This window comes from Nelumbo lutea, chromosome 2, assembly GCF_056320005.1.
Source record: "Nelumbo lutea isolate HS-2025 chromosome 2, American lotus-T2T, whole genome shotgun sequence".
Classification (NCBI taxonomy): Eukaryota; Viridiplantae; Streptophyta; class Magnoliopsida; order Proteales; family Nelumbonaceae; genus Nelumbo; species Nelumbo lutea.
Genome location: NC_142685.1, coordinates 73,395,280 through 73,410,864, shown reverse-complemented (window position 1 = coordinate 73,410,864; position 15,585 = coordinate 73,395,280). Strand labels below are relative to the sequence as shown.

Here is a 15,585-nt window from a genome sequence, read left to right as displayed (position 1 = left end):
ATTCAGGAGCCTTAGAGCACATGACTCATAGCTCTACTATTTTTTCTTCTTACCAGCTATGTTCTAGCAGAGATAGGGTCTCCACAACTGATGGATCCCATGTTCCTATTGCTGGGAAGGGATCTATCAAGATTAGTGATTCTATTTCTTTACCCTCAATCCTTCATGTTCCTAGATTGAGCACTAATTTGTTATTTGTTAGTAGTTTGATTAAGAACCTGAACTACTCACTAATTTTTTTCTCCTGGTCATTGTATTTTGTTGGATTTAGATTCAAAGAGGACGGACGATTGGGAGTGGTCGTGAAGTGAATGGGATCTACCTCCTGGATGTTCTTCCTCCTCATCAGAATCATCATGTCAGCAGGGATAGTGAGTCAGGGTCTGTGGGTCAAATTATGCTTTGGCATAATCGTTTGGGCCGTTTACCTTTTTCTTCTTTGAGTCTTTTGTTTCCAAAACATTTTGAGTCTATTAGTTTGTCAAGTCTGGAGTGTGAAGGTTGTCAACTTGGAAAGCATTGTATACATTCATTTAAACCTAGTAATAAAATGTGTTCTTCTTCTTTTGATGTTATTCATTTGGATGTGTGGGGACCTTACCATGTTCCTTCTATGGGAGGCTATCGATATTTTCTCTTATTTGTGGATGATTTCTCACGATACTCTTGGATTTACCTGATGAGATCCCGCGATGAAGTACCATCCTTGGTGAGGCAATTTCATTAGATGGTGCTAACACAGTTTGGAACAAGAATAAAGGTGTTCAGATTAGACAATGCCAGGGAATATTTTGAAAAACATCTTACCTCATATGTGTTAGAATATGGTGTTGTCCATCAGAGCAGTTGTCCCTACAACCCACAGCAGAATGGTGTTGCAGAAAGGAAGAACAGACACATTGTTGAGATTGCAAGAAGCATGATGGGCACATCTATAGTTCCAGTTCGGTTTTGGGGTGATGCAATTCTCATAGCAGTATATCTGATTAACAGGGTGCCCTCTCGTATACTTGGATTCAACACCCCATTCAGTCTCCTTTTCCCTGACGGGAAGATGTTTCATATTCCTCTCAAGGTGTTTGGGTGTGTCTGCTTTGCACATATCCTTGGTCCTCACCGCTCAATGCTTGATCCCAAGGCAAAGAAGTGTCTTTCTTGGATATGCAGAAAATCAGAAAGGGTACTGCTGCTATGATCCAATCTCTAGGAGCCGGTATGTTAGCATGAATGCCACTTTTTTTTGAATCCACATACTTCTTTTCAAAGTATCATTCTCAGGGGGAGTGTTTTGGGGAAGTGATCAGTAGTTTATTCCTCTCCTAGTTCCAGTCCCTGTGTCTACTCCTGTACTTGACCATCCTACCTTACCACCTCCTTTGCGTCCTACTTCTCAGCATTACTTTCGACAGAGACTTCACAAGGAGGTTGATTCCACTGTAGCAGAACTCACATCACTTCCTATCGATTCCTTGGAGACTCCAGGCAGCAATTAACATTGCCCATAACCCAGTCCAGCATCACCGAACTAAGCACATTGAAGTGGATAGACATTTTATCAGAGAAAGAGTAACTTCTGGAGAAGTTTGTCTTCCATACATTGCTTCTGATCTGTAGCTCGCGGATGTTCTCACAAAAGGTGTTGCAAAGAACAAGTTGGAGCATGATCTACGCAAGTTGGGAATGTGTGACATTTACTCCCAACTTGAGGGGGAGTGTTGAGTTAGGCCTAGTTGTTTTTTATTCTTATTTTAAGCTATTTAGTTAGGATGTTGTTGGGCTTTAGGCCCATTAGTTTATGTTTTTAAGTTGTGACTGTTCAGTTACATTAGTAGCCACCCTACTAAGGGCATCCTTGTAATACCTCATCCTTTAAGTTAAGTATAAATATAATGAGGGGTTGCGACTAGGGTTAATTCAAGAATCCTGGTTGACTTCCTACTCTTTTCTCCCTCTCTTTTCTTCTCTACTACTGAAATCTTTATCTTCCTCCCCTTTCCTTTCACAAGAAATTCAACTAAATCTACAATCAGTGATTTCTACTGATGGGATGATGGCGTCGACCCTAGGGCTTCTCATTTCTCCCCTTGGAAAGCAATTGCTGGAGCCTTGTCTTCCTTTGAGCCTTTCATCAGATTTGATGTGTGCTCAATAAAATTTTGTTTTGGGAGGACCTTTGGATTGGGAACACTCCCCATAAGGATAGTTTCCCGGTAATGTATTCTCTTTCCCTAAATAAATTCAAAACTATCTCCTCACTTCGTGTGTCTGAGGGGACTTGGGATTTGGGTTTGAGAAGAGGGTTGAGGGATTCAGAATTGGCTTTTGCAGATGAGTTATTCACTGTGTTGAATTCAATTTTCCTAGATCTTTCCTGCCCAGATAGTAGAATTTGGAAAGAGCCCTCTTCAGGGACTTTCTCTTGTTCATCTTTTTTCAATGCCTTAGTTCAGTCTTCTTCTGGGTCTGTCTCTTTTCTTACTAAAGAAATCCGGTATTCTCCTGTGCCGCCAAAGGTTAGGGCTTTTTGCTGGGAAGTGACTCTTCAAAAGATCAATACTATAGATGTACTTCAAAGAAAAAGGCCATGCTGGAGCCTTTTCCCACATGTCTGTTTTCTTTGCTTAAGAAATGGTGAGACGACGACTCATCTTTTGATTTCTTGTCCTTTTGCTTATTATTTGTGGGATTGGTTCTCTTCTTTGTTTAGTTTCAAATGGAACCCCACCTTGGGTGTGCTGAACCTTTTTGACTCTAGCTTCTTCTGACAACCAAGGAAAAGGGGTAGGGTAATGTGGAGAATGTTAGTGTTGAATATGTAGGGTTAGTTTTGTCTTTATACTTATGTTTATGTGCTGATGTGTAAGATTATGTTAAATTTAGTGTCCCTTACTTAAGTAGGGGCACATGTGTCTTTTCCACAATATAAGTAATATAAGTCAATTCTGGCTGAATGGGAGAGTGATCTTTTTCTCTCATTCGAACCAGTTCTTTCTCTCCCTTTCTTCTCTTCTCTTCTTCTTCTTTCTCTCTCTCTCTCTCTCTTTCTCTTCCTTCTTGACTGTTATCAGCTTAAAAGGATTCAAGGGCAGGCCGAATCCTAATATGGTATCAGAGCAAAACTGAGCAAATCAGACCTGCCTAGAATTCTGTTCTCTACACACCTAGTCTAGGGTTTTCTCTTGGTTTCTTCGCCATTTGTTGGAGATAAGGGAAAGGTCTGAAAAGGAGTGGTCGCCCTTTTCCCTTGGAGGTCTCTATGCCTCCAGTTGTGCTGTTTGTGGTTGGTTGCCATGGTTTCTAAGAAGCCCTCTCCTAATCGATGAAGAGAATAGGGCTGGTTCGTGTGGTGCAGTGGATGTCTTGTGTGGTCTTTTTGGGTGATTAGGTAAGAGATTTCTATGCAATTTCGTATTGTGAATCAAATGATAAGTCTGTTTCAGATTGTAGTGTGCTAGGGTTTATGTTTTCTTTCAATATGATTCGAAAGGGGAGTGGTCCTCAAACAGTGTAGTGAGTGTTCAGGTAGTTGTGGGGTAGGGTTTGTAGTGTAAAGAGTGCAATTTTCAACAGTACTAAGTGCTGAAACCAGTGTGTTCAGTGTGTGGTGTGGTCTACTGTGCAGTGTGCTGTGTGCTGTGTGCCGTGTGCCGAATTCAGCAATATCAGAATTCAGCTATGGGAGACAGCAATGATAGCAAGACTAATGTGATGGTTCCTACTGACTACCTAAACGTTCAAATGACCTCCATTAAACTGAATGGAGAAAGTTATGTACCCTGGGCTAAATCTGTAGAAGTTTTTCTGAAGGCAAAGAAGAAGGTGAAACACATGAGAGAAGAAAAACCCTCCACCGATTCTCATGAGTATGATGACTGGAAACAAGATGCACAGATTATCACATGGTTATGGAACAGTATGGAACACAAGATTAGTGTAAACTTCATGTTTCTTGGCACTGCCAAAGAAGTGTGGGATCATGCTAAGAAGTTGTATTTGGGTCAAGACAATACAACCAGAGTATATCAGCTGTATCAGGAATACTTTAATATACAACAGGGTAATCAGAGTCTTGAGGAGTACTATGCCAGTATGAGAAACATCCATAATGAGCTGAATGTTTATCACCCCCTTACTTCTGATGTCAAAATTCAGCAACAACAGAGATAACAACTTGATGTAACTTTATTTTTGGTGGGGCTGAAGTCTGAGTATGAACCAGTGCGGGCCTAGATACTAGGAGGATCAACTCTCCCTTCCTTAGAAGAAGTGTTTGTTCGACTTAGGAGGATTTCCATTGGATCTACCGAGAACACTAGTGTTTACGATAGATCAGCCTTTGCAGTATCAAGGGACCGTGGTGTTAGAGGTGGAGCTCAGGGAGGTCGATCTGGCCGTAGTGGTAGCAGTGGATTGGTATATGGCTGGAGTGGTGGTGGTGGACCTACCTATTACCGTGGTGGTGGTTGTAATGGTGGTAGAAATTCAGGGGGAGCCCGTGGCCAAGGACGTAGTTCAAGTCCGAGGAGGTGTACACTGTGGAATGGATGAACATACCATTAATTATTGCTATGACTTGCATGATCCACCTTCAACTTGGACCAATCATGCTATGACTAGTGACAGTAGCTTTAGACAGGAGAGTCATTAAGCTAATCAGATGCTTCCTACATCACAGATGTTCCCAGGAATGAGATGATGAGTGTTCCCCGTGATGAGTATGAGAGGTTTGTTCAGGCCACATCTCAATAGAATACGACCACTCTCGCACACTCAGGTATGGCTTGTCTGGCATCTACACCCAATCCCTGGATTATTGACTTTGGAGCCTCCGATCACATGACTGAAACTCCATGTGTGTTTTTTCCCTCTCTCATTGCTCAACATCACAATCTGTTACCCTTGCTAATGGTTCCACATCCTCCATTTGTGGTGTTGGCAGTGTTAACATGACACCTTACCTTTATCCTCAGTTTTGTATGTCCCAAAATTTCCGCTTAACCTTATGTCTATTAGTAAGTTGACCAAGTTACTTAATTGCTCTATTACTTTTTACCCTTCTTCGTGTGTTTTTCAGGATCTCGAGACGGGGATGAAGCTGGTGGATTGTATTATCTTGATGGTGGTGGAAGAACATCAACAACTCTCCAATCATCTCTCTCTCCTCTCCAGTGGCATTGTCGATTTGGTCATCCTTCGCTGAAAGTTTTGAAGTCTTTGCTTCCTTCGTTGATTCAACTTTTTGTTTTAGATTGTGAGTCATGTTAGTTGGGGAAACATTATCGTGTTCCCTTTAGTCGTAGGGTTGATAACCGTGTGTCGAATCCATTTCTTTGGTTCATTCAGATGTTTGGGGTCCTTATAAAGTGATGTCATACAATGGATATAGATATTTTGTCATTTTTGTTGATGATTATTCAAGGATGACGTGGCTCTATTTAATGAAAGAAATGAGTGAATTGTTTACTATTTTCCAAAAATTTTATGCTGAGATTCGCAACCAATTTGGTGTTCACATTCAAATTTTTCGTTCCAATAATGGCCGTGAATATTTTTCTTCATCATTTCAAGAATACATAGACCAACATGGCATTATCCATCAGACTTCATGTACCTACATCCCACAACAAAATGGAGTGGCTGAGAGAAAGAATCGTCATCTTTTGGAAACAGCTCGATCTCTCATGCATCACATGAATGTCCCTAAACCCTTTTGGAGTGATGCAGTGCTTACTTCTTGCTTCTTGATTAACCGGATGCCCATGTCTATCCTTGATGGTCATTCTCCATTCACCACTTTGTTTCCTCTATCTCCTCGGGTTTTTGGGTGTGTCTACTTTCTCCATAATTTGGGGCTAGGAAGGGACAAGTTAGATGCACGATCTATTAAGTGCATATTCCTTGGCTATTCCCGGACTCAGAAAGGGTATAAATGTTATCATCCTAGCTCTTGACGTTCCTTTGTGTGTGCTAATGTTACCTTTTTTGAGTCTACTCCGTTTTTCTTGGGGTCTGGTGATGTTTCTTGTTACATCACCTTAGGGTATTGTACCTTATTGGGGGAATCTTGTTACATGAAGGGGTAAAAAGCAATCAATTGTTATACATCAATAAAAAAAATCAAGCAGTTGTTGCAAGGTCAATGCAAAACTAGAGTATAGGGCAATGGTACATGGGCCATGTGAATTACTTTGGTTGAAGACTTTACTCCAAGAGTTGGGATATCTAGTTGAAGGAGCAGTAAATCTTTATTGTGACAACAAGGCTGTGGTTAGTATTGTCCATAATCGAGTGCAATATGATTATACTAATCATATTGAAATTGATAGGGATTTCGTTCAGGAAAAAGTAGCTTCCATAGAGATTTTTCTACTAAGAACAAAGGTCCAACTGGTTGATGATCTTACCAAGGCTGTTGGAAAGTCACCATTTTCTAATGTACTTACTGAGCTTGGTGTGTGATAGCTATATGCCATCTTGAGGGGGAGTGTTGGTAGAATTAGCAAAAATACTGCGTTAACATAGTGAGGGATATTATAGTCACTGTACTCTTCTTAATTGTATAAGATTAGAAATAGATAGATGTCTAGGTCTATTCCCTTATTCTTCCAAATCTTCTATCTTATTTTTTTTCTCATTTCTTCTCTTTAGTTGACCCTAAACCTATTACTGTTAAATATTTACAACTGTCATTTCACAAGCAACTTTTTTTTGGAAAAAATGATTCAACAAAAAGGAGAGGAGGCGGTTTTAGAATGCATCATGGCTAGAGTGATTCACTGGGACAAAACTTTGGACATTTTCCCACCTTACCCATGTCATATGATGATATTCAGAGAAGGTGGAGGGAAGTGGTTGCAACTTCTTCAAAAAAGAGTATAGTTTGAAAGGTGTGGGAACTGGCAACCACCTATGGATAGCTTAATAAAGCTAAACATTGAAGAGAGCAGCTATAGTAACCTTGGCCCCTCAGGAATGGGAAGGGTTTTTAGGGATAAAGAAGGCTATATCATAGCTATATTTTTCAGCTCCTATTTGCTTTGGGGATTCAACAAGGTCTGAACTTTATGCTGTTTTTTGTGGAGTACAAAGAGCACAAGAACTGAATTTTGGATAGGCTAATCATTGAAGGATATTCCATGATGGTGGTTGGCTGGCTAGAGGATGATGAGTAAAAGGTATGGTCTCATAGAGATGTGTTAAAAGAGATTTAATGGATAACAAGGAATATGCAGATGGGTTTGCTGATACACTAGCCAAGCAAGGGGTCAATAGGGATCAGTTGTAACTAATGTTTTGTGGGAGGGGTAGTTATATAAACCTGTCCTTGGGATGCTTGACTGGTACATATTTTCTGTTCATAATTAATAAATTCTGTCACTTATAAAAATAAAGAAAAAGATTAAGTAAATGTATTCTTATGTTGATAACTTCTGTTAACAACTGAATGGAGTCTACATGTCACCTATACTTGGCCTATTGGCATGAACCTTTTTGTTTAAATCTGAAGGTTTATAATCTCCTAACTTGGTTATATTCTTTATTGCCTGCAGGGATTGGATATGCTCTAGCTAAAGAATTTCTAAAAGCAGGTGACAATGTTATAATTTGCTCGAGATCAAGTAAGGGCTTAACTTATTAAGATGCTATTGTTTATTTCTCTTGATACATTCTTATTATTTTCTCATTGTCAGAGATTATTTGGTCTTAGCAAGTTGTAAAGGCTACCAACTATATAGATGGTGGTTCACAATGTTATAATTTGACTAGATGACATTTAAGACTAGCCTGAAAAAATGAGATTTAGCTTCCATTGGTTCGTTTACTCTCCTACCAAACATTGCAAGAGGTTTCCCAAACTCCTATTTGCCATTTTTGTTGGACAATCAGTTTGGGGATGGTGACCAGTGTGAACCATATTGCTATTCAGTTCCATTTTTTTCCATAAGTATGCTAGAAATGGGAAAGAAATTTGGAATCTCTATCGGAAGTAATAGACTTGGGAACCCATGCAAACAGACCACTTTGTGGAAGTATATATATATATTAATTTTTTTGAAGGTAAAAATAAAATTTCATTAAAAGAAAGAAAAAATTACAACCTGATAGGTGATAAGGTATGACTGCATACATCATCAAGAAACTACAAAAAGCATTCAACATAAATTTTCCACATTACACATTTGAAACTCCAGAACTTTCCCAAGCTTATACCCAAGATCCTCCATTGTGATTTGTCTAAATTCTGGTAATATTAACACCCAATCTGCGGCAGATTTTCTGACAGGTTCCACAATTTTATCCGAACTCCATGATTTGTCTTAAAAAACTCTTCTGTTTCTTTCCTTCCATATATTCCAGCAGATTACAAATGGAATGCAGCTCCAGATCACCTTTGCTTTCTTGCTTCCTCTTATCTTTGGCCATGAAGAAAAGATCTCAGCAGTAGAAGCTGGAAGAAAGTCTCTTACTCCAAACATGGCAGCAAACAACCTCCACAAAAGCAAGAGATCTTGCACGAGAAAAATCAATGTCTAACATTTTCCTCCTGCTCTTTGCACAGGAATCACATATTAGCCATATTGAATCCCCTAGATTTCAGATGATCCACAATCAAGATACTATCCATGGCCACAAGCCATGCAAATGCTTCAACCCTGGGAGGGATTAGATTTCCCCACACACCAACAGTGTGACTTGAATCTGAAAGATCCCTACAAAGAGAAAAATAGTAAGACTTATACAGAAAATTCCCATTTGAGCTTGCACCATAGTTCATCCCTTGACTGGGCTGAAACTTTCATCTCCTCCAATTTATCCAGTAATGTAATACATTCTTCAACCTCTCTATTCAACAAAGGTCTTCTAAAATTTGGGCACCAAACCAGTTGATCCTCCCTCCTTTCATAATAGTGACTGATAGATACTTCAGGTTCATCCAGAAGCCTATACAGCCTTGGACACAGCTCACTCAATTTGCCTACCCCACTCCAATCATCCTCCCAAAACCTGATTCTGGCTCCATCTCCTACTAAAATGCTTGTCATATTTTTGAATTCCTGATTGAACTTCATGATCTCTTTCCCTACACTCACCCCATAAGAATCCCTTACCTCCCTTGACTCCCACCCAAACCTCACCACCCTATGTTTCCCCACCACCATCCTTCTCCAAAGTGAATTTTCCTCCCTCTCCAAATCAAACCTCCATAACCACTGCCCCACCAAATCCTTATTGAAAACCTTCATTCTTCTAAACTCCAAACCTCCCCTCTTCTTCGGCCTGCATACTTTTGCCCAATTTACCAGCTGAAACTTCTTACCCCCTCCTTAATCCTTCCCTTTCCACACCCTTCCATAAGAAATCCCTCTATAGCTTCTCCACTCTTTCAGCCACCCGTGATGGAACCTTCAGTAAGGACATGTAGTAAGTTTGTAAGTTTGAGAGAACACTTCTAATTAAAGTTATTCTCCCCCCTAAAGAAGGATATTTAGCTTTCCAACCATCCAATCTTTTTTCAATCCTCTTCACAATTAGATTCCAAACCACACTTGAGTTCAAAGGTTTTTTTTTTTTTTTCTTGAAGAGTAAAGAAGAACATTTTATTAAAAAGATAAAAAAAGAAAGAAACAAACTTATTGAGTGTCAAGGTAACACCTAAACATCAGATCACTAGGAAAACAAGTTACATTATAGACTGGGACTTCAAGAAACTCCAGAAATTTTCTAATAGATCTACACTGATAAACTGCTCAAATTCTGTGGGAGAGTCGAGACCTAGCTTGAATCAAACTTTCCAACTGAGGCCACCACCATGTCAAAAGCTTCTAAATTGTTTTCCTGTAATAAAGCCACCTCTGGATTGTGTTCCTAATCAAATTCCTAACCAGCTTTCTCCTTCTCTCCTCCTTCAGGCCTTGGACATCCCAGGATAACAGCTTCATTCTACTCCCCCTTCTACCTGACTCCCCCACTTCCTTCCCCTTACTCTTCCTCTGCATAGAAAATTTCCTCACCCCTTCCTCATCCCAGATTTTTTGCGGTCTGTTTATCAGCAGCCCCAGGTAAGTAAATGGAAGCACCCCCATTCTGCATTCAAAGGCTTCAGCACATTCTACTAATACTTCCCTCCCAACTTCCCCAACCCCAATCATCACACTCTTGGACAGATTCACTTTTAGACCTGTTAACAGTTAAAAGTTGGCCAGAATTGCTCTCAAATTTAAAACCTGCTGGACCAAGGCTAGTAAAATCAAAGTATCATCTGCATACTACAGATGAGAGATACAAGGACCATCTCTACCCACCTTGGAACCTTCTAACAGACCCAACTGAACACTCAACAGCATATTCAGCATCTTTGTAACCAATACAAAAAGCATGGGAGAAGTTGGATCCCCCTGTCTCAACCCCCTTGAAGCTTGGTAAAACTGAAGATACACAAGCAAATATCCAACTTTTCCACTTCTCTCCAAACCCCATTAACCTTTGATAATACCTTGGCCTAGAATCAATACATTTACAAACCTCATTAACCACCCGTAGATATCCCATTTACAAACCAACCACTCTTCCACTCCTCAGCCTAGAATCAATACATTCACTTGCCACTATAACTCCATCCAAAATCTGTCTAACTTCCACAAAAGCCATTTGGGTTTCTCCACTACCTCATGCAACACTTTTCTGAGCCTCTGATAATACCTTGGCTAATAATTTGTAAGGACTACTGATTAAGCTTACTGGTAGGGGTGGATTCGAGTTGAGTGGAGCCAAATATCTAGCTATTCAAGCTCGACTCACCAATAAACCATTAGACTCAAGCTAGAGACTTGAGCTTGAATTCGGCTTGAGTCAAAAGCTTGCAAGTTCAAGCTTGGCTTGGCTTGAGCTCGACTGTGAGCCAAGCATTTTATAAAAATAAAATATATACATATAAAAAATTATTTTTTATTTGATATATAAGAAATTAAGAATTATAAAAATTAGTTATTATTATATATATAAAATAAAATTATTATATATAATATTTTTATATTTATTATTTTTTATATGTATTATATATGTTTGTATGTATGTACATATATACTATATATGTAAAAGCTCGATTAGGCTTGCGAGCCTCACGAGCCAAGATTTGTTGGGCTCGAGCTTGACTCGATTAGCAAAGGAGCCTATATATTAAGTTCAAGCTCAGCTAGAAGCTTGGTTTAAACTGAGCCAAATCGAGCTTCTCACGAGCCAAGCTCGAATAGCTTGTGGCCACCCCTACTTATTGGTCTGAAATCCTTCAACTCCGTAGCACCCTCCTTCTATGGAATTCAGAGATATAAAAGTGGCATTGGCCATTTTCTCCAACCTTCTCTACCTATGGAACTCCATAAACATCAGGTCAAACTCTCCTTCCAATATATTCCAGCAAGCCTTAATAAAAGAAAAATTAAAGCCATCTGGACGTGGGGCAATTTCCTCCATCTCAAACTCCCTTTCAGTCCAATTTGCTGAAAATTCGCTTATCTTCTTAGGCACCAGCTCCCCAAGGGACATCCAATTCCATACTCTTGAGGTATATAAGTTCTTGTAGTATCCTACCACCCTCTCCTGAATTTCATTCCATGTCTCCACCACTTCCTCACCCACCTGAATTTTTGAAATCAGATTCCTCCTAACATTTGTGTAGGCCTGAAAGAAATCTGTGCTTTTGTTGCCTGCTTTCATCCATGACACTCTTGACTTTTGTCCCCAACTCTCCTCTTCTCTACGAATTAACCTCTTCAATTCAGATTCTAGATCTTCTCTTTCCATCTTTTCCTCCCTAGTAACTGCTCCTTCCTCCTCCAATCTGTCCAGAAAAGTAATCTTTTCCAGAATCTCCTTCTACCTGTTCCCCACATCCCCCTAAACGTTTTTGCTCCACACCTTGATCTCCCCCTTCAACAGTTACAACTTCCTGACCAGCCTGAATCCTGTAGACCCTTCTACTTGCAATCCACCCCACTTCTCTTCCACCCACTATGGAAAATTTGGATGATCAAGCCACATGTTTTCAAACTTAAAAGGTTTTGGGCCAACCATCACCAAAAATTGCCTAAGCACAATTGGCTTATGGTCTGACATAAAGAATGGAAAAGTTTCTTGCACCATGCTGCCTAGGCGCCTACATGCTCTTCCCAGTCTCTTGAATAAGAAAACCTATCCAATCTTCTTAAGATAGGAGGGAATTATTGCCCATTTGACCAGGTAAATCTATAGCCACTCAAAGGGGGATCAATTAGATCATTCCTCGGAATTTGCTGAACCTTCTCATCCCTAGACTTTCTCTCCCATCCCTTCCTCCCTTCATCTCCCCCAGCCTTCTCACCAAGTTGAAGTCTCTCCCCAAACACCAAGGACCCCCCAATCCTGCCTAATCCCCTCTACTTCCTCCCAGAATTCCACCCTTGCCCCTTCTTCATTTGGCCCATACACATTTGTAAGTCCCTGCTTCCACTCCCCTTCCACCATCTGAAAGCAGATCGAGATTGAAAACACCCCCTTCCTTCCCCTTCCTTTCTCCAATTTTCTCAAGGGAGAAGTATATGTTAGCAATGCTGCAAACTGCTTGGAAGATTTCAAAGATGTGATGGTAGATGATATTCTGTTGAGAATGCTTGGACAATGGTGTTTTAGTCTTTTCATCATCTTTTGTATTTGAGAGTCCATGTATGCGCTTCCTTGTAATTTTTCTTCAAAGTATAAATAACATTTTTGAGGGTGTGAACAGTAACACTCCTCTCTCCGATACATTCTTCTTTCTGTTCTTCTTCTACAAACCCTAGAACTACAACTTAGTATCAGAGTGAGGTAGAGGCTCTTAGGAACACATCTACTGATTCTCTCCTGAAAGATGACCTGCTGATGTCAGACCACCGCCGGATGATGTCAGCAATCTGTACAGGTGACGGTGACAGTTCGTACCGATCCTCTCCTGTGAGACGGCATCGTATGCTTGGACGTGATCTTTCCTTGTGGTTTACAACTTTGTGTGTTAACAAATTCTTAATTTGGAATTAGTATGTGGCATTGTTTACAAGGAACCCAAACTTAAAAGACATTCCAGAAATTGTAGGGATATGCTATTTTAGAGGTAAACTTACTCAGAAATACACTTAATATTGAAAAATAAATTTACTATCTTATTCTGGATAGGTTTATCTTGGATGATGCGTGTAAAGAATTTATCAAGGATTTCCTATTAAATGATGGTTGCTCTGGGAACTTTTGGTCTGATACCTTGTTGCATTTCCTTGAAGATGTGGTTGCACCAAATGATCATGCTCCCAATTAAACAAAACCAGAGATATGGAGATTCAGTTTGTACTGGATAAGAGTAAATCCTATGAATATTATGAAATCTTTAGACATTTCTCTTCTCAAAGCTACTTATAGAGATTTCACCCGAAGTTGAAAAAATTGATTGTCAAAAAAGAAGGAAATGTTAGGAGAATTTGTCTCTTGAAATATATTTGTTTAATGCTTAATGTGTCAGCTAATTCTCTGCAGCTGAACGGGTGGAATCTGCAGTTCGCAACTTGAAAGGAGAATTTGGGGAGCAGCATGTGTGGGTACCCACTACATGGCTTTACCCCTACTTCTTTTTGGTTGGGTTGGAGAATTGTATGTAGTTACATTTTTCCAACTCTAAAGCATTTTATTCTTGCAGGGTACCATTTGTGATGTCAGAGAGGGTAAGGATGTCAGGGATTTAGTTGCATTTGCCCAAGACAAGCTCAAATACATTGATATATGGGTATGTATGTGAGCATGTCACTACCATCCGACTTTCTTTCCAAGTGTCTGTGGATTGAGTTGCAAAAAACAGTATGAAATTCTGTTACTGATTTAAAAAAAAAAAAAAAAAAAACAGTATGAGATCCATAAATAAAACAGATTGCTTGTGCAGGAACCAACTGGTCTGATATTGAATTTTCTGACTTTCCATGTATTTTTGAATTTCTGGCAGGAGGGCCATTTTGGTCATTTTGCATATTCTGTGGAATGAAGTCTAATAATTTTATTTGTCAAGTCATATTTTAGTTGTCTTTAAAACTTCAGTCATACAGACATATATATACAAATGTGTGTGTGTGCGTGCACGCGTGGGAGTGTGGGAGTAGCTCCAAAAAATGAATATATCAGAAATTATGCTGAGATGGGGTAAGGCTTAGATGATGATGATTTATTATTGCTGTGCCTAACCTCTACGGATGAAAACGGATTGGATCGGATTCGAATCAGGGTATATCCAAATCCGATCTGATGAATTGTAGATTCGATCCAAAGATCCGATCCGATCCGATCTCATAAATATTGATTCGAATTTGAATCCGATAAGGATGTTGGATATCCAAATCTGATCCGATCCGATTTAGTTTTTAAAAATATTAATAAACTATTAAAAGGTAAAGAAAATATAATTCTTTAAATGAATAAACAAAAAATACAAGTATTTTTCCAACTATTTTCATCATATATATACATGTTTTTTATAAAAATAAATAAACAATATAAAAAATTTACAAAAATGCAATATAAATAGCACATTTATAAATAAATAGATAACATATATTGGATCTGATAGGGGTGATCCGAATCCGATCCAATCTGATCTGAAAATCTGAAATGGGGATATCCAAACCTAACAAAATAGGATCAGGCTTCGGATCGGATTGTATCATGATCCAATCCATTTTCACCCTTACTAACCCCTTCCCTTTCCCATCTGAGTCTTCTTACCTGGATTGGTTCATCCGGTGCCTTAGGTTTGGAATCACAATAAATCAAAAGATGATTTTTGATACAATTCTTGGAGGTTCCATCACCTCTGCTTCACTTGGCCTATGGGTGGCAACTTTGAATTAGCCCCAAGTGAGTAGTTTTCCCACTCTCACATAAAGGGAGAAAAAACCTTGGGCTGTATGGTTTCCCAATGGCCTTTGACTTATTTGGGGTTGCCTTTGGGGGATAATCCGATAGGTAGTAATTTTTGGAACCCTGTGATTGAAAGATTTACAAAAAGATTAGCGTCTTGGATGAAGAGTAATTTATCTTTGGGAGATAGGATTACCTTGATTAGGTCCATACTAGCCCATTAGCCCATGCATTTTATATATGTGTTTAGGATTCCGGTGGGGGTAAGTAGAAGGCTTGAGAAGTTGATGAGGGATGTCTTATGCAAGCTAGGAGAGGAGACGAAGGATCATAGTGTTAGACCATTAGATGGGAAGTGGTGTGTAGAAGTAAGAAGTTTGAGGGATTAGATCTTGGGAACATTTAGGAGAGGAACATTGCCTTGTTAGGGAAGTGGCTGTGGAGACTGTTGTTGAACAAGGATAAATTGTGGAAAAAAGTAGTCATTAGTATTTATGGGATTACGTCTGATGAGTGGGACAGTGGGATCTGGAATTTTGGTAAGGTTTACAAGAACTTCTCCATTGGAAATCCATTCATGCCATCCTACCTTCCTTGTCATTCATCCAGTATAATTCCTGCTCTAGAAATTTGGTCAAAGTTTGGAACATATTTGGTTGGGAAATTCACCTTTAAGTG

The 15,585-nt window shown here is 39.4% G+C and overlaps 1 protein-coding gene across 2 annotated transcripts in view; it reads left to right on the top strand.

The window, feature by feature from the left end:
- Positions 1-15,585, top strand: part of NOL (NYC1-like protein) — a 72,429-nt gene that overhangs the window by 6,861 nt on the left and 49,983 nt on the right. For both annotated transcript variants that reach the window (XM_088968917.1, XM_088968918.1), the window contains exons 2-4: positions 7,551-7,619; positions 13,540-13,601; positions 13,700-13,786. In XM_088968917.1, coding sequence (XP_088825043.1) covers positions 7,551-7,619; positions 13,540-13,601; positions 13,700-13,786 — 218 coding nt within the window. The remainder of the gene's footprint in view (positions 1-7,550; positions 7,620-13,539; positions 13,602-13,699; positions 13,787-15,585) is intronic.